At 40.5% G+C, this 19,152-nt stretch overlaps 1 protein-coding gene across 1 annotated transcript in view; it reads left to right on the top strand.

Annotated features, from left to right (window-relative positions):
• The window catches only part of MALL (mal, T cell differentiation protein like), a 31,801-nt gene extending 20,365 nt beyond the window's left edge, over positions 1-11,436 (top strand). Inside the window, exons 2-4 of the mRNA XM_040429632.1 lie at positions 298-468; positions 2,450-2,584; positions 10,221-11,436. Of these exons, the coding sequence (XP_040285566.1) occupies positions 298-468; positions 2,450-2,584; positions 10,221-10,283 (369 nt within the window). The 3' untranslated portion in view covers positions 10,284-11,436. The remainder of the gene's footprint in view (positions 1-297; positions 469-2,449; positions 2,585-10,220) is intronic.
• The last annotated feature ends 7,716 nt before the right edge of the window (positions 11,437-19,152 follow it).

Genomic DNA, 19,152 nt, shown 5'->3' with positions numbered 1-19,152 from the left:
AGCCTTACAATGACAGATATCACCTCTGTGTAGAAATAACATAGGATCCACCACTCATAATACCGTAGGTGAACCCAGCCTAAAAAACATAAACCACCCTATTAGTGTTGTGTTTTAAGGAGTGAAGTACAATACATAGATTTATTTTATAATACTACAACACTAACATCTGTAGTGACATAAAACTATTTATAGGTGTTTGGAGATGCTCTTCCCATGAGCCTCAATCACATACTATCTATAATTCATAATGTTATATGTTATACAATCATTTTTTTTTTGTTTTTATCTTTGTAGGTACTTGGAGCATGGGTTTGGATCCTGGTTGCTGCTACTACAGTATTTTATCCCCTTAGCCAAGGATGGGTCATGTATGTCTCTGTGTCTTGTTTCTTATTCTCTTTGCTGCTCCTGATGGTCTACTTGTTCGGATTCCACAGAAACAACTGTGGTACATGGAGATTAGTGGTAAGAAAGTTTATTTGGCTTGTAAAAGCACAACACTGTGCAAAATCAGTAGCTTCAAAATCTTGTCTTGTCTGTACCTAGGGTTACCACCTTGCTGCCAAACCACCTCCTAGCTGGTATTTCCAGCAGGAGGACTTGGGGGTATTTCTTTTTTTACAGCACATCAAATTAGCTAAGGAGGTATGAGATCTCATCTTGCTATTGAGTGCTATATCTCAGGCTGAAAGAATCTAAGCTTTAAAATAAGACAACAGCCACCATACAGGCAAGATTTAACTTTTAGAAATTGGGCGGGGAGTGAGAGCTGCAGGTAGAGACTCATGTCTCTAGGTGTTATACAGTCTGAGATATTTCAGGTTGAAGCAGTCCCACACTCAGCTGACCAGCATGGAGTAGATAAGGGAGACCAGTGGGAGAAGTGCTGCAGCGAATAAGGAAAGGGATAGATCCTCTTATCCCTGTATAAAGCTACATGACGCCCAAGGGTGGGGTAAGTCTGGTTTAACATTAGCATTTTTATTTCTATTTTTCTGCTCCATTAAAGCAGAAGAATGAATGAAAATAATGGAGTTGGTATATCCTTCAAATTAGAAAACCAACAAAAGCTGATAGATTCCATTCACCATAAGGGGATCTGGTTTCTCCCAGCATTTTACCAGACAAAAAAGCACAGCATGCAGTGATATCCTGTATTTTTTATGTAATCTGCAACAGAGGCTTCTGATGCATCCTCCGATGCAGATCTGGACGGAGCCTAAACAGTCCCCCCAACAATCAGAGAACATATTTGCTCTCTGATTGTCACATATAAGGTTTTTTTTTCCTGAAAAGAAAGGAGAACTGGGTTAAAGTGAGCACTTACCCATCTAATCACCCCCTATGTGCCCAAATAGCCCATTTTATTGACTCCACAACCCAAGTGTTTACCATCGTCTGGATCATAGGCTCAAATTAGCTGCACCAAACACACAAACATCAATAAAGTTTACATTTTACACTGTCCTGTACATACTGGATCTTTACTATTAAGTATGTAGACTGCTTGTCTAGAGATACCCATTACATACTACAGCAATAATGATAACAAGTTAACAACCATCCATAAATTATCGTTTTCAATTAGTTCTACAAAACAATCCAGCAGAGCAAACCAGGGCAAACAACTCCTGAATAGTGCTGCATGGTTCAGGGTCAGCACACATAACTGTATGGGATGTATTTTTCCACTTTTTTGGGGTTTTTGCTTCTCCATAAGAGCTCATTTAGTTACACTTGTTTACACATGAAGCCTTTGGCATTATTTTTGGCTGATATTAAAAAAGACAAATACTGCAAAACTCAAAATATGTTCAGACCATTGGTGTCAAATTAACACCCTGTGTTAAGTCATGCCCCTAAATCCACACATTAATTTTTACCTGTATAAATTTAGCTGGTATTTTTTAGTTGGAAAAGAAAGCAATCCTACCTGTACCTGGAAACCCTGCCCTCATCTACCAACATCTGCATAGTTTGTGCTGCGGTCAGGGGCATAGCTATAGGGAAAGCGGGGAAAGCAGCTGCTTTGGGGCCCAGACCTACAAGGGTTCCCCTCAACAATGATATTATATGCAGTGACACTGTAGGAAGCGGACGGAGCGGCTGCCGGGCTTTGTCTGAGAGAGAGAACTTGGCTAGCCACAGGAGTGGGGTTGCACATCAGTTGGGGGTTACAAAGAAGTTGCTAGGGGGGGGGGACATTCAAAAATTTGCTGTGGGGCCCAGTCATTTGTATATATGCCACTGGCTGCAGTGATGCCGTATACTGCATAATATTCTTTCCGCATAAAGTGTATATAGACTAGCCAACTAGGCTCCTACACCTTGAGAAGAGTTACTAGATCTGGGTTTCTTTGGGGTAAAGAGTCTGTTGACACTATGGCTGCTGCTTGACTTCTACTAGTGTATGTAAATAAAACATCATTTCTTCTTTACCTTATAGGACGTTATCTACCATGGAATTGCAGCAATTTTCTATCTCAGTGCTGCTGTCTTACAAGCTAATGCTACAATAATGTGTGACGCAAATATAGGAGCATGCACAGTTGTATATTATCACCTAAATGCTGCAGCTACGGTATGTATGTTTTAAGGTGCTTTTACATATATCTGAACAAAAGGTGGACTTACACTGCAATAGCTGCATACAACAACAGGCAAACAAAAGGATTAGGCGAAAAAAAATCATTTTCAATCCTTCTCCACCCCGTCCTCATTTGTCATTGAGACTTTGGAGCTCCCCAAACATATTAGGTTGCTGGCTGAGCCCACCATTCTTGTTGGGTACAGCCGACAATATACTAATGTGCATGATGGGCTGTAAATTGGCTCTGTCACCAGGATCAACCCTATTAACTACTTCCTGACCAGCGCCGTAAATGTATGGGGCTGGCCGGGACTCTAGACATGGCGTCCGCTCACGCCTGCAGCGGGCACCGTGCCCTGCCGGGTTTTTGCTGTTTCAAACAGCAGAGATCCGCAGGATATGTATGCGTTCAGCCATGAGACTGTCAAATGTAACCACGGCATTTGAGCAGGACGAAAATGGAAGCCACTCACTAAGATCAGAGAACCTGTTATATTCCACTAATAGCCCGAAGCCTCAAGCAGGCTTCGGTAGCTATTAGTGGAATATACCAATACAGGCCACTAGGTGGCAGCACCGTATTTTTATATTGAAAATGAAGTTTTCAACGATAGCTATATAGCCATCAATGTACTAAAGAAGTGATTAATCATGAATGTGATAGGATAGCCTATTAAAACTCAACTTTTAATATACCGTATGTCTCATAAAATATAGTTATCCAACACCAAAATTACCCTTAATATCAATGATTCCGAATCCGTTGCAGAATTAGCACTAGTAAAGAATTGGGTGTCCTACCACATTAGAGGCATGTTCTAGTGTCCTTCAGGTATCCATGGTAGGTATCCGTTGTTGATCCCTAGAAATGGGTTAGAAGGAGAAACAGAAAGACGGGGGGGGGGGGGGGGGGGGGGGTGGTTGAGGTGATCTCTCTCTATTATGCCCTATGGGGGGTGCTAACATTGGCCCTGATAACCTAGCCATAGATCACCATGGCTAGGTTATCAGGGCCAGTGTTAGTACCCCCTATGGGGCATAATAGGGAGAGATCACCCCCCCCCCCCCATCAATCTGCAAGGAATACTTATCATGGATACCTGAAGGACACCAGAACATGCCTCTGATGTGGTAGGCTACCCGTTTCTTTACAATTTAGTGCTGGTTAGGTGCCGTGTGTGAAAACACCAGTTTTATTAAAATATAACAATATTAATCCCATACGGTGAATGGCATAATGGAATAAAGAATTAAAAAAACGGACAATTTGCCATTTTTTGTCACAAACACTTCAAGATTGTAATACTGAAAAGTACAGATCGCCCTGTAAAAATTGAGCCCTCACATAGCTCCGTACACATATCTAAAAAGTATAACAAAGAAATTAGAATATGGTGATGAAAAACCTTTTTTTCAGTATTAAAATGCAAGAAAAACTATACGTGTGGTATTGTTGTAATCATACTGACGTAGATAATGAAGTAAACAGGTCACTTTTACAGCATAGTGAATGCTGTAAAAAAAAAAATGTCAAAAAAATTGTGGCAGAATTGTGTTTTTTTTTTTCCCAATTTGACCCCATTTGGAATTTATTTCTCACTTCCCATTACATTGTATGCAACCTAAAATAGTGGCATTAAAAAAATACAACTTGCCCTGCAAAAAAATAAGCCCTCATAAAGCTATGTGATTGGAAAAATAAAAAAGTTATGATTCTAGAAAAGTGGGGAGTGAAAAACAAAAATGCAAAAATGGAAAATCGCCTGTCCTCCAAGTGTTAAACCATACATACTGGCTGGTAGGGCTCACCATACTGATTAAAACTATACATTTCTTTTGTCTGTATGATAAACAGCTGCAGAGAAATCTGTGTGTCTATTCATATGCTAATGAGCAAGCTTGAGCACCAGGAGGAAGGGCTGAATCTTTTGAGCCCTGCCTTGTAACACCCCCTGTGCTCTGCACACTCCCCACTCATCATAAACTCTATGTACAGGGTGGACCATTTATATGGATACACCTTAATAAAATGGGAATGGTTGGTGATATTAACTTCCTGTTTGTGGCACATTAGTATATGTGAGGGGGGAAACTTTTCAAGATGGGTGGTGACCATGGTGGCCATTTTGAAGTCGGCCAGTTTGAATCCAACTTTTGTTTTTTCAATAGGAAGAGGGTCATGTGACACATCAAACTTATTGGGAATTTCACAATAAAAACAATGGTGTGCTTGGTTTTAACGTAACGTTATTCTTTCATGAGTTATTTACAAGTTTCTGACCACTTATAAAATGTGTTCAATGTGCTGCCCATTGTGTTGGATTGTCAATGCAACCCTCTTCTCCCACTCTTCACACACTGATAGCAACACCGCAGGAGAAATGCTAGCACAGGCTTCCAGTATCCGTAGTTTTAGGTGCTGCACATCTCGTATCTTCACAGCATAGACAATTGCCTTCAGATGACGCCAAAGATAAAAGTCTAAGGGGGTCAGATCGGGAGACCTTGGGGGCCATTCAACTGGCCCACGACGACCAATCCACTTTCCAGGAAACTGTTCATCTAGGAAGGCTCGGACCTGACACCCATAATGTGGTGGTGCACCATCTTGTTGGAAAAACTTAGGGAACGTGCCAGCTTCAGTGCATAAAGAGGGAAACACATCATCATGTAGCAATTTCGCATATCCAGTGGCCTTGAGGTTTCCATTGATGAAGAATGGCCCCACTATCTTTGTACCCCATATACCACACCATACCATCATTTTTTTTGTTCCAACAGTCTTGGAGGGATCTATCCAATGTGGGTTAGTGTCAGACCAATAGCGGTGGTTTTGTTTGTTAACTTTCCCATTCACATAAAAGTTTGCCTCATCACTGAACAAAATCTTCTGCGTAAACTGAGGGTCCTGTTCCAATTTTTGTTTTGCCCATTCTGCAAATTCTGTGCACCGATCTGGGTCATCCTCGTTGAGATGCTGCAGTAGATGGAGTTTGTAAGGGTGCCATTTGTGAGTAGCTAATATCCGCCGAAGGGATGTTCGACTAATGCCACTCTCCAGTGACATGCGGCGAGTGCTACGCTGTGGGCTTTTGCTGAATGAAGCTAGGACAGCCACTGATATTTCTTCATTAGAGACAGATTTCATGCGTCCACATTTTGGCAAATCCAACACTGAACCAGTTTCACGAAACTTAGCAAGCAGTTTGCTAACTGTAGCATGGGAGATGGGTGGTCTCGTAGGGTGTCTTGCATTGAAATCTGCTGCAATGACCCGGTTACTGCGTTCACCAGACATCAACACAATTTCTATCCGCTCCTCACGTGTTAACCTCGGCGACATGTCAATGGCTGTAAACAAAGAGAAACTTGTAAATAACTCATGAAAGAATAAAGTTACGTTAAAACCAAGCACACCAACATTGTTTTTCATGTGAAATTCCCAATAAGTTTGATGTGTCACATGACCCTCTTCCTATTGAAAAAACAAAAGTTGGATTCAAAATGGCCAACTTCAAAATGGCCGCCATGGTCACCACCCATCTTGAAAAGTTTCCCCCCTCACATATACTAATGTGCCACAAACAGGAAAATAATATCACCAACCATTCCCATTTTATTAAGGTGTATCCATATAAATGGCCCACCCTGTACTATAGTGTTAATATAGTGGGACCGCGCTGCTCCTTGTTCACACAAGGCGTTTTTCCAGGAATGCAGGTAATCACTTTCTCTGGCTCAAGACAGACACCCTTCAGTTGGATAGTGGTGTGCTTCAACCCAGATTGAAGCTCAGCAAATCTATGCTGGATCGTTAAAGGCTTTTCTGCAAGATGTCATAAATCACACAATAGTGAGAGTACCTCCGGCACAGTAAAAACTTTCTGTTTTATTATACTCACAGAAGTAAAAAGGTTATTATGTGAAACCCGGGTCGGGCTGTGCGGAAAGAATACTATCATATTGATATGCTGAATAACCTTTTTACTTCTGTGAGTATAATAAAACAGAAAGTTTTTACTGTGCCGGAGGTACTCTCACTATTGTGTGATTTATGACATCTTGCAGAAAAGCCTTTAACGATCCAGCATAGATTTGCTGAGCTTCAATCTGGGTTGAAGCACACCACTATTCAACTGAAGGGTGTCTGTCTTGAGCCAGAGAAAGTGATTACCTGCATTCCTGGAAAAACGCCTTGTGTGAACAAGGAGCAGCGCGGTCCCACTATATTAACACTTTGCATTTGTGAAGAACCCACTTTATTTCGGGAGACCAGCAGCGCAAGTACCGTTGAAACCTAGTGACTCATTTTATTTCATTTTATTGCACCCTGTACTATAGTCTTACAAAACTGAGATCTGCTCAGAAAGCTAATCTACATATTACTGCTTTATTTATAGGCACAATATATGATTATACAGACACCAGTAATATGTGTTGTGTTATCCTATAAGCATAGAAAAAACACAAACACGTATCTCTATGTGGTAATGCTATAGCTTGGTGGTAAATGGTCTGCCATGCATGTAAATCCTAAATTCAAGTCCTAGAAGAGACTTAGGCTACTTTCACACTAGCGTTCGGGTGTCCGCTCGAGCGCTCCGTTTGAAGGGGCTCACGAGCGGCCCCGAACGCATCCGTCTGGCCCCAATGCATTCTCAGTGGAGGCGGATCCACTGAGAATGCATCCGCCTGCCAGCGCTCAGCCTCCGCTCCGCTCAGTGAGCGGACACCTGAACGCTGCTTGCAGCGTTCGGGTGTCCGCCTGGCCGTGCGGAGGCGAGCGGATCCGTCCACACTTACAATGTAAGTCAATGGGGACGGATCCGCTTGAAGATGACACCATATGGCTCAATCTTCAAGCGGATACGTTCCCCATTGACTTACAATGTAAAGTCTGAACGGATCCGCTCAGGCTACTTTCATACTTAGAAAATTTTCTAAGTTTTAAGGCAGACGGATCCGTTCTGAACGGATGCGAACGTCTGCATTATCGGAGCAGATCCGTCTGATGAAACATCAGACGGATCCGCTCCGAACGCTAGTGTGAAAGTAGCCTTACATAAACTTTTTTTTATCTGTTATTTGTTTTCTCTCATTTAACCAATAGAAAAGACTACACTATAATAAAAATATATAATTATATAATAATAAAAGGCCTTACTATATTGAGAATAGTGTTTTTTTGTGCTCAGAAACCTAAAACCAATTACTGGTTTATTCACAGGCGTAATATATGATTATAAAAAAAACAGCAATATTTATTAGCTTTTTAAACCTATAAACATGATTATCAATATGATAAGGATATATACTTTTGGGTTAAATTTGGGATCTCTCTATTCAAATCCAAGCACTAAGCTATAGGATTACCACATAGAGAAGACTGTTTTTTTTCTATGCTTATAAGATAACACATATCACTGGTGTCTTTCTAATCATATAATGTGCCTATAAATAAAGCAGTAATATGTAGATTAGCTTTCTGAGCAGATCTCAGTATGGTAAAGCTATAGTACAAAGAGTATATGATATATAGATGCTAGGACACAGCTCTGCCCTCAGCATGTCTAGCCCTGTCAATCGGGAGGAGGGAAGGGAAGTGTGCAGAGCACAAGGGGTGTTACAAAGCAATGCTCAAAAGATTCAGCCCTTCCTCCTGGTCCTTGAACTTGCTTATTTGCATTTGACTAAAAACATTGATATCTCAGCAGCTATTTAACAAACAGACAAAAGAAAGGTGTAGTAAGGCTCCATTCACATGTCCGCAATTTCGTTCCGCATTTTGCGTAACGGAATTGCGGACCCATTCATTTCTATGGGGCCGCATGATGTGCGGCCGAGCTCCGGAAATGCAGACCCGCACTTCCGGGTCCGCATTTCCGTTCCCGAAAAGAATAGAACATGTCCTATTCTTGTCCGCAATTGCGGAAAAGAATAGGCATATTCTATTAGTGCCGGCGATGTGCGGTCCGCAAAATGCGGAACGCACATTGCCGTGTCCGTGTTTTGCAGATCCGTGGATCTGCAAAACACATTATGGACATGTGAATGGACCCTTATAATCAACATGATGAGGTTTAATAGGGTTGATCCTGGTGATAAAGCCTTTTTAAGATTGGTAGAAATTAGCTGCATATAGAAAATATATTAAATAAATTCAAATTATTTTCAAACTAATTCTGTAATTATTAATATTTTTTAGTAAAGACTATGGACACCTTTGTTGTTTTACGACATTATATGTACTGTATTTCTGGAAATGTTTTAAAGTTTGCTTTCTGCAGTTTGCATGTCCTACAATACACTTCAAGCTGCTCAGCTCCATTCAGTTTCCAGACACTGTGAGCATTCAGAAGGCACTGAACACTAACCCAGCCGGGAGCTGCCACTTGAGAATGAGGCTGAACAGAATTGAGCAGCCTGCTGTAATACATACAAGGAGCAGAAGAAAAACTGAAAAAAAAATGATTTTATTAAGGCTACTTCCAGACTAGCGTTCAGAGAGGATCCGTCTGGTGTCTGCACAGACGGATCCGCTCCTATAATGCAGACGTTTGGATCCGTTCTGAATGGATCCGTCTGCATTATAGTTTAGAAAAAATTCTAAGTCTGAAAGTTGTTCAACCGGATCCGTCCAGACTTTACATTGAAAGTCAATAGGGGACAGATCCGTTTGAAAATTGAGCCATATTGTGTCAACTTCAAACGGATCCGTCCCCATTGGCTCACATTGTAAGTCTGGACGGATCCGTTTGCCTCCGCACGGCCAGGCGGACACCCGAACGCTGCAAGCAGCGTTCGGGTGTCCGCCTGCTGAGCGGAGCGGAGCGGAGGCTGAACACTGCCAGACTGATGCATTCTGAGCGGATCCGCATCCACTCAGAATGCATTGGTAGCTGGACGGATGCGTTCGGGGCCGCTTGTGAGACCCTTCAAACGGAGCTCACAAGCGGAGCCCCGACGCTAGTGTGAAAGTAGCCTAAGGCAATTGCAGAAATGCTTTTTGAAACATAATGCATACAAGTCCTCATTTGCATAATAAATACGTTTTTTTCTCAGGAATGACACAACCGATGTAGTCAGCAGGATCAAACCTTATCAGGCAATGTTCTTGAATTTGCAAAAAAAACACAAAAAAACTGAATATTTGGAAGATGAGAATGCATGCTCACATGCAACATGCCAACATTTTTCAAAAATAGACTTGAGACTTGAGGTTTCTCTATATTTCTTCAAAGTCAAAGATTCTACTTCTGAGTTTATTGAATTTGAGTTGAGGTCCTGAGTGGTATCAGACAGATTTAATCAACCTACATGTATATTGGGCAGACTAGATGGGACAAATGGTTCTTATCTGCCGACACAGTCTATGTTTCTATGTGCAGATCAAACCTAGATTGGCAATGTGGAAATGAATTTTAGCTGTTCTTTATCTAGGTGTTCTAAGTGGAAAGCCTTTTCAGTGACCAAGGTTGTAGAGATTTGATCACCAGATACTCAACCAGCCCAGTCATTTTTCAGTTATAGCTGACACTTTTATAGAAAATTGAGATAAATTGGATCTTGAGGCAGATACTTTCACACAGTTTGGTTTGCTAATATCTTCTTGTTCTTTTTGTTCCAGGTTTTTGCTTTCTTGACAACACTGTTCTATGTCCTACACAGCTTCCAGTCTTACGTTCACTAAAGGCTTCCAAGAAGACTCTTAGATTATTTTGTGAATGTACAGATTAGATGGGATTACAGAGTTCTTCAATGTGACAACTTGAAACTTCCTCATCAACCCTAGAGTATATACAATAATTCACATTGCCATGGCCCATGTAAATGTCTAGAATTCAGAATATATATTTTTTTAACGTTACATTAGACCACTGTTGGAATGAACATCCCCTCTTTGGGTGTTAACAGAGGTGGGGGTGAATCCTTTGTTTTCTAAGGCAAGTAGGCCATAGTAATACCTCCTAATCCATGAGTTAGGTTCATTCATAGTATAGACCAGGCTATGACAGATCCATTAGAATGCCATTACACATTTATAGCATTGTTACATGAAAAGTTTACATGACATGATTTTATTTAGTATGAGCACTGTTCGCTGTCTCCTGCTCTTTTTGAAATGTTTATTATATTTATTTTTTCATACTTCATGCTCTTATTATGCTTTCTTCAGCTTATGTAATAATAACAAAAATGTAATATATTTTTATGACTTCCAAAATGTTATCATGTACCATCCTTGAAGGCTATGAACACCTTCAGGGAGCAATAATTTTTTATTTATGCATTTTACTCATTTTGGGCTAAAAATAAAAACAATTTTTCAATTGGTCCTTATTAAAAATGTTCAACAGTTTTTCCTGTACATCGTTCAGTTTCTATGTATTTGCAGACTAGCAAGCTTTTTTTTTTACGGTGAATCCCGTCACAGAACTTCTCTGTCCGCGCCATGTGAAGCCCTTATCTCTGAACTCCTGACAGCTCATAAACATTCATTTTTGCTAAATCATTATCAGCTTGCTAAGAATATGGTTTAATTTAATGTTTATCAGCTGTCAAGAGTTCAGAGATAAGGGCTACACATGGAGCCTTCAGAGCTGTTGTCTGACAGATTCAGTGTAAAACAGAAAGCAAATAAGCCTGCAGATATACTGAAAGTGAAGGCTGTAGAACAAAAACTTGTACATTTTTAGTAAAGTCCAATTAAAATATATGAGTTTTAACCCAAAATGAGTAAAATGAAATGCCTCCAAAGTGGTTCAAAGCCTTTATGAAGGGAATCTGTCATCAGTTTTATTCTGCTGTATCTAGGGGCAGGATAAACTATCAACAAAGACATTGATTGAAAGGCAGGGACACTTGTTTGGGCAGTCATTTTTTAAAAATCAGTGGGATCTGTTCGCTGTCCTGATATTGATGGTCTATGGCTCATTTACCCTTCTGTGGATGATGACTGCTTTCTTCCTATATCGGAAGTATGGCCCAGGGGCAGCGTCAGGCTGAAGTCTTCTGGGCCCACCAGAGGAAATGATTCTTTCGTGCCCATGGTCCTTGTAGCCACCAGATTTCTGCTGTTTCAAACAGCAAGACCTTGGGTGGATGTACACGATCAGCCCTATGGATGATTGCATACATTTAACCCCTGAGATACTGTGGTGAAATGTGACCATGGCATCTGAGTGGTCTGGAAGGGGGAGCAATGCGTTCCCATGCCCATAACAGCGTTCTGTGGCTGAGATCAGGGAACCTGTTACATTACAGCAATAGCCCTAAGCCTCAAGCAGGCTCCGATAGCTATTACTGGAATATATCAATACAGGCCAGCAGGTGAAAGCACTGTATTGGTATATTGTCAATGAAGTGTTCGATAGTGGCTATGAAGCCATCACAGAACACAATGGGCAATCTAATAAATGGCAGTTATAGCCACCCAGGGTGACTTAAATAGAAGTAAAAAAAAAAAGTTAAAAACAACCCCTCTTTCCCCAAAATAAAAATACATAACCAATAAAAAAAATACACATTATGGAAAAATATAACAATATTTATCCCATACGGCAAAGGCGTAATGGAAAAAAATTTAAAGTGGCCAATTCGCCATTTTTTGTCACTTCACTTTTCCCCAAAAATTCTATAAAAAGTTGCACACACTTCAATTGGCCCACTAAAAATTAGCCCTCAAAAAGCTCTGTACACATAACTACAAAAAAAAGTTAGAGGCGTCAGAATATGGCGATGAAAAGAAAAAATATATTTTTCAAGGTTTTTATTTTTTACAGTATTAAAACTCAAGAAAAACAAAGTGAGGTATCTTTGTAATTGTACTGACCTGGAGAATTAAGGTATCAGGTCAATTTTACCGCATAGGGAACACCGTAACCCCTTCCCCCCGAAAAACTGCGGCAGGATTGTGTTTTTCCAATTCCACCCCATGTGAATTTTTTTTCCAGCTCCCCACTACATCATATGCAATCTTAAATAGTGCCATTAGAAAGTACAACTTGTCCAGCAAAAAGTAAGCCCTAATAAGGCTAAGTGAATGGAAAAATAAAAAAAGTTATGGCATGGAAAAATAAAAAAGTTATGGCTCTGGGAAGGCGGGGAGTGAAAAACATAAACACTAAAGCAGAAAATCCCAAGATCCTCTAAGGGTTAAGAAGACAACTGGCCAAAAAATAGTAAGTAATAATCAGGACTTTAGACAGGGCAGCATAAAATTGGTGACAGATTCCCTGCAAAAGGAACAGTTTTTTTTTTTACACTGTTTCCATTAATATAATAACTTATTTTGAATTCCCAAAATCACAGCTAAAAGTAACATTGTACCTAGTTAGAGCATGGTAAAAAGTAATTACAGTATATTTGAAGATTGGTATTGTTTATGGGGGTTTGAACACAATAAAGGGATTTTGTAGCCTGTGCTTTATTTTCCTTTTGTATCTGTCCAATGTGAACATTAGAGAACTTGATATATCCCTGTGATAGTACCATTGCCAACTACCTTTGTGCCATTGAGAATGTATAAAAGAACCACTCCCAATTCACTATATACACTATACCAGGCATGGCCAACCTGCGGCTCTCCAGCTGTTGTAAAACTACAACTCCCACTATGCCCTGCTGTAGGCTGATAGCTGTAGGTAGTCTTGGCATGCTAGGAGTTGTAGTTTTGCAACAGCTGGAGAGCCTCAGGTTGGCCATCCCTGCAGTATACTAATTCTGTCCTTTCAAATAGTAAGTTATTATTGGAATATCCTATATTAGCTGCAGAATTTATCTCCATTTAATGCACAACTGCAGTCAAAGGCGATTTGGGATTCTTAAGTCTGCCTTGCTGATATTTCAGTCCTATATATGATACGTGCCACTGACAGGCTGAAATAGTAGCCTCCTGTAGCTTCCTTTCAGTGTAATTGGCTTGCTGTTATTGATTTTGCTAAAAAGATTATAGTATAGAGTTGCTATTTGAGTCATTTTCAGATATGTTTTAAGGACACAATTTAATTACTTAAAGGGAGACTGTCAGCAGTTTTGACCATACTATCCTGCTGACAGCACTAGGTAAGGGCAGGGGACATCACCAGTACAAACATACCGTACAATTTGTTGAACTTCAGGAGTATTCTGAATATGAAGTTCAATTCTGCTAGATCCTGCTCTCAAATGCAATAGGTGGGGCTTTACTGCCATGTATCATCTGTGCTGTATCATCTCTGCTCTGTATCGTCCAAACAGGAGACCACTACAGCTGTGACTCAGAGCAGTGGGTAAGGGCTGTGAAGCAGCTCAACACAGAGAGCACTTTACATTAAACTCCCTCCCCTGGGCAATGATGAGAACAAAATATGGCAGACTACACTTTCATATTCACATTCCTCCTGATAAGAAAGGCCCCAAAAAGATATGTTTGTACTGCTCTTCCCAGCCTATATAGCATTTTAGTCTGGGCAAAAGTGCTGACAGACTCCCTTTATGTATCTACTCAGTCTTTGTGAGATTTATAGACTCTATTACTATACAGTACAGACCAAAAGTTTGGACACACCTTCTCATTCAAAGAGTTTTATATATTTTCATGACTATGAAGGCATCAAAACTATGAATTAACACATGTGGAATTATATACATAACAAACAAGTGTGAAACAACTGAAAATATGTCATATTCTAGGTTCTTCAAAGTAGCCACCTTTTGCTTTGATTACTGCTTTGCACACTCTTGGCATTCTCTTGATGAGCTTCAAGAGGTAGTCCCCTGAAATGGTCTTCCAACAGTCTTAAAGGAGTTCCCAGAGATGCTTAGCACTTTTTGGCCTTTTTGCCTTCACTCTGCGGTCCAGCTCACCCCAAAGCATCTCTATTGGGTTCAGGTCCGGTGACTGTGGAGGCCAGGTCATCTGGCGCAGCACCCCATCACTCTCCTTCATGGTCAAATAGCCCTTACTTTCAAAGTTTTCCCAATTTTTCAGCTAAAGAAATAAATATATCACCAGTCCGCAATAATGCTATGCAGCAGGTCCGAAAAGTGATGTGGGTTCAATCACGTTATAAACAGGTACAATATATAGGGTTCGGACCGCGCTTCTGGTCCAGGTCAGTATGCAAGTTCTTTAATCCTTCTCACTTCCTCGTTTGCAGAGAGAGCCTGAGGGCTGCAAATATCCCTCAAGTAGATATCCTGCAACCAATGGAATTATAATAGTGTAAATCCGTATGTAACAGTAACCTGCATTGCACTGATTGTACTCACACACTGCGTATCACACAAGGCGTAAATGTAATCTCTCCGTGGTAGGTTGCTCTTATTCTGTCGAAACAGCCACGTTTCCATACAATCTGGTTCAGTCCCCACACGGACTCAAATGGTATATACCACAGACAAATCTGTATATCTTTTCTTCAGATTCCTGGAAGTATTCTGTGGACAAGAATGGCTTCTGCAATAGTGAAGCTCCGTAATACTTCTTTAAAACTTTTTATTTGTCCATACTCACAAGACAACTTTCTTAAAACAGCTTTTAAAACACATAAAATTCCCAGTGTCCACAGAATACTTCCAGGAATCTGAAGAAAAGATATACAGATTTGTCTGTGGTATATACCATTTGAGTCCGTGGACTGGACTGAACCAGATTGTATGGAAATGTGGCTGTTTCGACAGAATAAGAGCAACCTACCACGGAGAGATTACATTTACGCCTTGTGTGATACGCAGTGTGTGAGTACAATCAGTGCAATGCAGGTTACTGTTACATACGGATTTACACTATTATAATTCCATTGGTTACAGGATATCTACTTGAGGGATATTTGCAGCCCTCAGGCTCTCTCTGCAAACGAGGAAGTGAGAAGGATTAAAGAACTTGCATACTGACCTGGACCAGAAGCGCGGTCCGAACCCTATATATTGTACCAATTTTTCGGCTGACTGACTGACCTTCATTTCTTAAAGTAATGATGGCCACTCGTTTTTCTTTACTTAGCTACTTTTTTCTTGCCATAATACAAATTCTAACAGTCTATTCAGTAGGACTATCAGCTGTGTATCCACCTGACTTCTCCTCAATATTATAATTCCATTGGTTACAGGATATCTACTTGAGGGATATTTGCAGCCCTCAGGCTCTCTCTGCAAACGAGGAAGTGAGAAGGATTAAAGAACTTGCATACTGACCTGGACCAGAAGCGCGGTCCGAACCCTATATATTGTACCAATTTTTCGGCTGACTGACTGACCTTCATTTCTTAAAGTAATGATGGCCACTCGTTTTTCTTTACTTAGCTACTTTTTTCTTGCCATAATACAAATTCTAACAGTCTATTCAGTAGGACTATCAGCTGTGTATCCACCTGACTTCTCCTCAACGCAACTGATGGTCCCAACCCCATTTATAAGGCAAGAAATCCCACTTATTAAACCTGACAGGGCACACCTATGAAGTGAAAACCATTTCAGGTGACTACCTCTTGAAGCTCATGAAGAGCAAAGCAGTAATCAAAGCAAAAGGTGGCTACTTTGAAGAACCTAGAATATGACATTTTTTCAATTGTTTCACACTTGTTTGTTATGTATATAATTCCACATGTGTTAATTCATAGTTTTTGATGCCTTCAGTGTGAATCTACAATTTTCATAGTCATGAAAATAAAGAAAACTCTTTGAATGAGAAGGTGTGTCCAAACTTTTGGTCTGTACTGTATGTCCAACCAGCCCCTAATTTATGACTTCAGAAAACTGCAGTGGTGTAGAATTAAGATCAGTTAATAATTTTGGTGGAGTATAGTAAGATAGGACTGGACTGTGAAATAAAAGGGGTTTTCCTACCTATAAGTTATAATCACCAAACAATAGCATTTATTCTCCTGTTATGATTGGTGGAATACTACTTTTATAGGTAGGCTCACTGTAATCAAATTTCCTATTGAACTGCACATTAAAGGGACCTAAGCCTTTGGTGAAACCACGATCATACAGCAGTTCTTCGCAGAACGTTTGGGTTTCATCAGCTCTACGTGGCTTATCCAGTATGTGGAATATGGACCCATAGAAAGTATATAGGATCCGTACTCCGCATGCTGGAAAGACAATCAGTGTACAGTAGATGAAACCAACAGTGAAGAGAGATCTGAGAAGCGCTGCTGCATGATCATGATTTCACAAAAGGTTTAGGTTACATGAAGAAATAAATAATTGTTTTTATATCGGTGCTGGATTTTTACAGTTTTGGATTTCTAAAAGTTTAGGTGCCCTATAAAGGCATCAAAGTGGGAAATTTTGATGGCATCTATCCAGTAATTTATTTTCAATGTCTCCAAAAAAAGCCATCATGATGCATCCTTGTCGTCTTCACCAATAAAACATTTTAACTTACATTTAACCTGAATTGCCTGTATTTTTATGGCTACATCATGTCTTATGTTAGATGGACAAACATAAGCTATCAGAAAATGATATATAAAGTCGTCAGTTATTTAGATTTCTTGTTAGGTTACGTTTACTCGGTGAAAAGACGTCTTGTCATATGTACTTACGCTCCTAGCTCATGATTGGGGGAGGGGGTTAGGGTAGACTAAATTACTGACAATCCTTCATCACTTTAGCTGAAGCTAGACTAGTTTTACATCTGTGACTGCCTTTTCCGGCAGGCTGTTCTGGCATAGAACAGCCTGCCAGAATACTCCAGATCCGCCACTTGCCTGCCAGACCCTATTGACTATAATGGGGTCTGGCAGAGATCCGGCCACTACCCGGCAAACATGAAATAGGTTGGACAAATGCAGCTGCATGCAAAGGTTTTTGTCCGGCCGATTCCTGGCATTCTAGGTCAGCCACAGTTGTGAAACTAGCCTTAGGCCCTGATTTTCTTGATAAAAAAAAAATGTCCACAGCATGTGGATTACATTTTTGAAAATTTAATTTGCTCCACTGGTACTGTAAATACTGCAGATATTTCTCATGCAAATCCACTGTGGAAAATCTGCAACATTTACGCTACATGTGACCATACCGTAAAGGTTCAAGCACTGGAGAATCTGAAGAGCACTGAAAACAAAGGAGGGCATACACTGCGTGCAGAATTATTAGGCAAATGAGTATTTGACCACATCATCCTCTTTATGCATGTTGTCTTACTCCAAGCTGTATAGTCTCGAAAGCCTACTACCAATTAAGCATATTAGGTGATGTGCATCTCTGTAATGAGAAGGGGTGTGGTCTAATGACATCAACACCCTATATTAGGTGTGCAAAATTATTAGGCAACTTCCTTCCCTTTGGCAAAATGGGTCAAAAGAAGGACTTGACAGGCTCAGAAAAGTCAAAAATAGTGAGATATCTTGCAGAGGGATGCAGCACTCTTAAAATTGCAAAGCTTCTGAAGCGTGATCATCGAACAATCAAGCGTTTCATTCAAAATAGTCAACAGGGTCGCAAGAAGCGTGTGGAAAAACCAAGGCGCAAAATAACTGCCCATTAACTGAGAAAAGTCAAGCGTGCAGCTGCCAAGATGCCACTTGCCACCAGTTTGGCCATATTTCAGAGCTGCAACATCACTGGAGTGCCCAAAAGCACAAGGTGTGCAATACTCAGAGACATGGCCAAGGTAAGAAAGGCTGAAAGACGACCACCACTGAACAAGACACACAAGCTGAAACGTCAAGACTGGGCCAAGAAATATCTCAAGACTGATTTTTCTAAGGTTTTATGGACTGATGAAATGAGAGTGAGTCTTGATGGGCCAGATGGATGGGCCCATGGCTGGATTGGTAAAGGGCAGAGAGCTCCAGTCCGACTCAGACGCCAGCAAGGTGGAGGTGGAGTACTGGTTTGGGCTGGTATCATCAAAGATGAGCTTATGGGGCCTTTTCGGGTTGAGGATGGAGTCAAGCTCAACTCCCAGTCCTACTGCCAGTTTCTGGAAGACACCTTCTTCAAGCAGTGGTACAGCAAGAAGTCTGCATCCTTCAAGAAAAACATGATTTTCATGCAGGACAATGCTCCATCACACGCGTCCAAGTACTCCACAGCGTGGCTGGCAAGAAAGGGTATAAAAGAAGAAAATCTAATGACATGGCCTCCTTGTTCACCTGATCTGAACCCCATTGAGAACCTGTGGTCCATCATCAAATGTGAGATTTACAAGGAGGGAAAACAGTACACCTCTCTGAACAGTGTCTGGGAGGCTGTGGTTGCTGCTGCACGCAATGTTGATGGTGAACAGATCAAAACACTGACAGAATCCATGGATGGCAGGCTTTTGAGTGTCCTTGCAAAGAAAGGTGGCTATATTGGTCACTGATTTGTTTTTGTTTTGTTTTTGAATGTCAGAAATGTATATTTGTGAATGTTGAGATGTTATATTGGTTTCACTGGTAAAAATAAATAATTGAAATGGGTATATATTTGTTTTTTGTTAAGTTGCCTACTAATTATGCACAGTAATAGTCACCTGCACACACAGATATCCCCCTAAAATAGCTAAAACTAAAAACAAACTAAAAACTACTTCCAAAAATATTCAGCTTTGATATTAATGAGTTTTTTGGGTTCATTGAGAA

The sequence above is a fragment of the Bufo bufo genome, chromosome 4, assembly GCF_905171765.1.
Source record: "Bufo bufo chromosome 4, aBufBuf1.1, whole genome shotgun sequence".
Lineage (NCBI taxonomy): Eukaryota > Metazoa > Chordata > Amphibia > Anura > Bufonidae > Bufo > Bufo bufo.
Note: the sequence above shows the minus strand (reverse complement) of the source record. Positions and strands in the feature narration are given on the sequence as shown.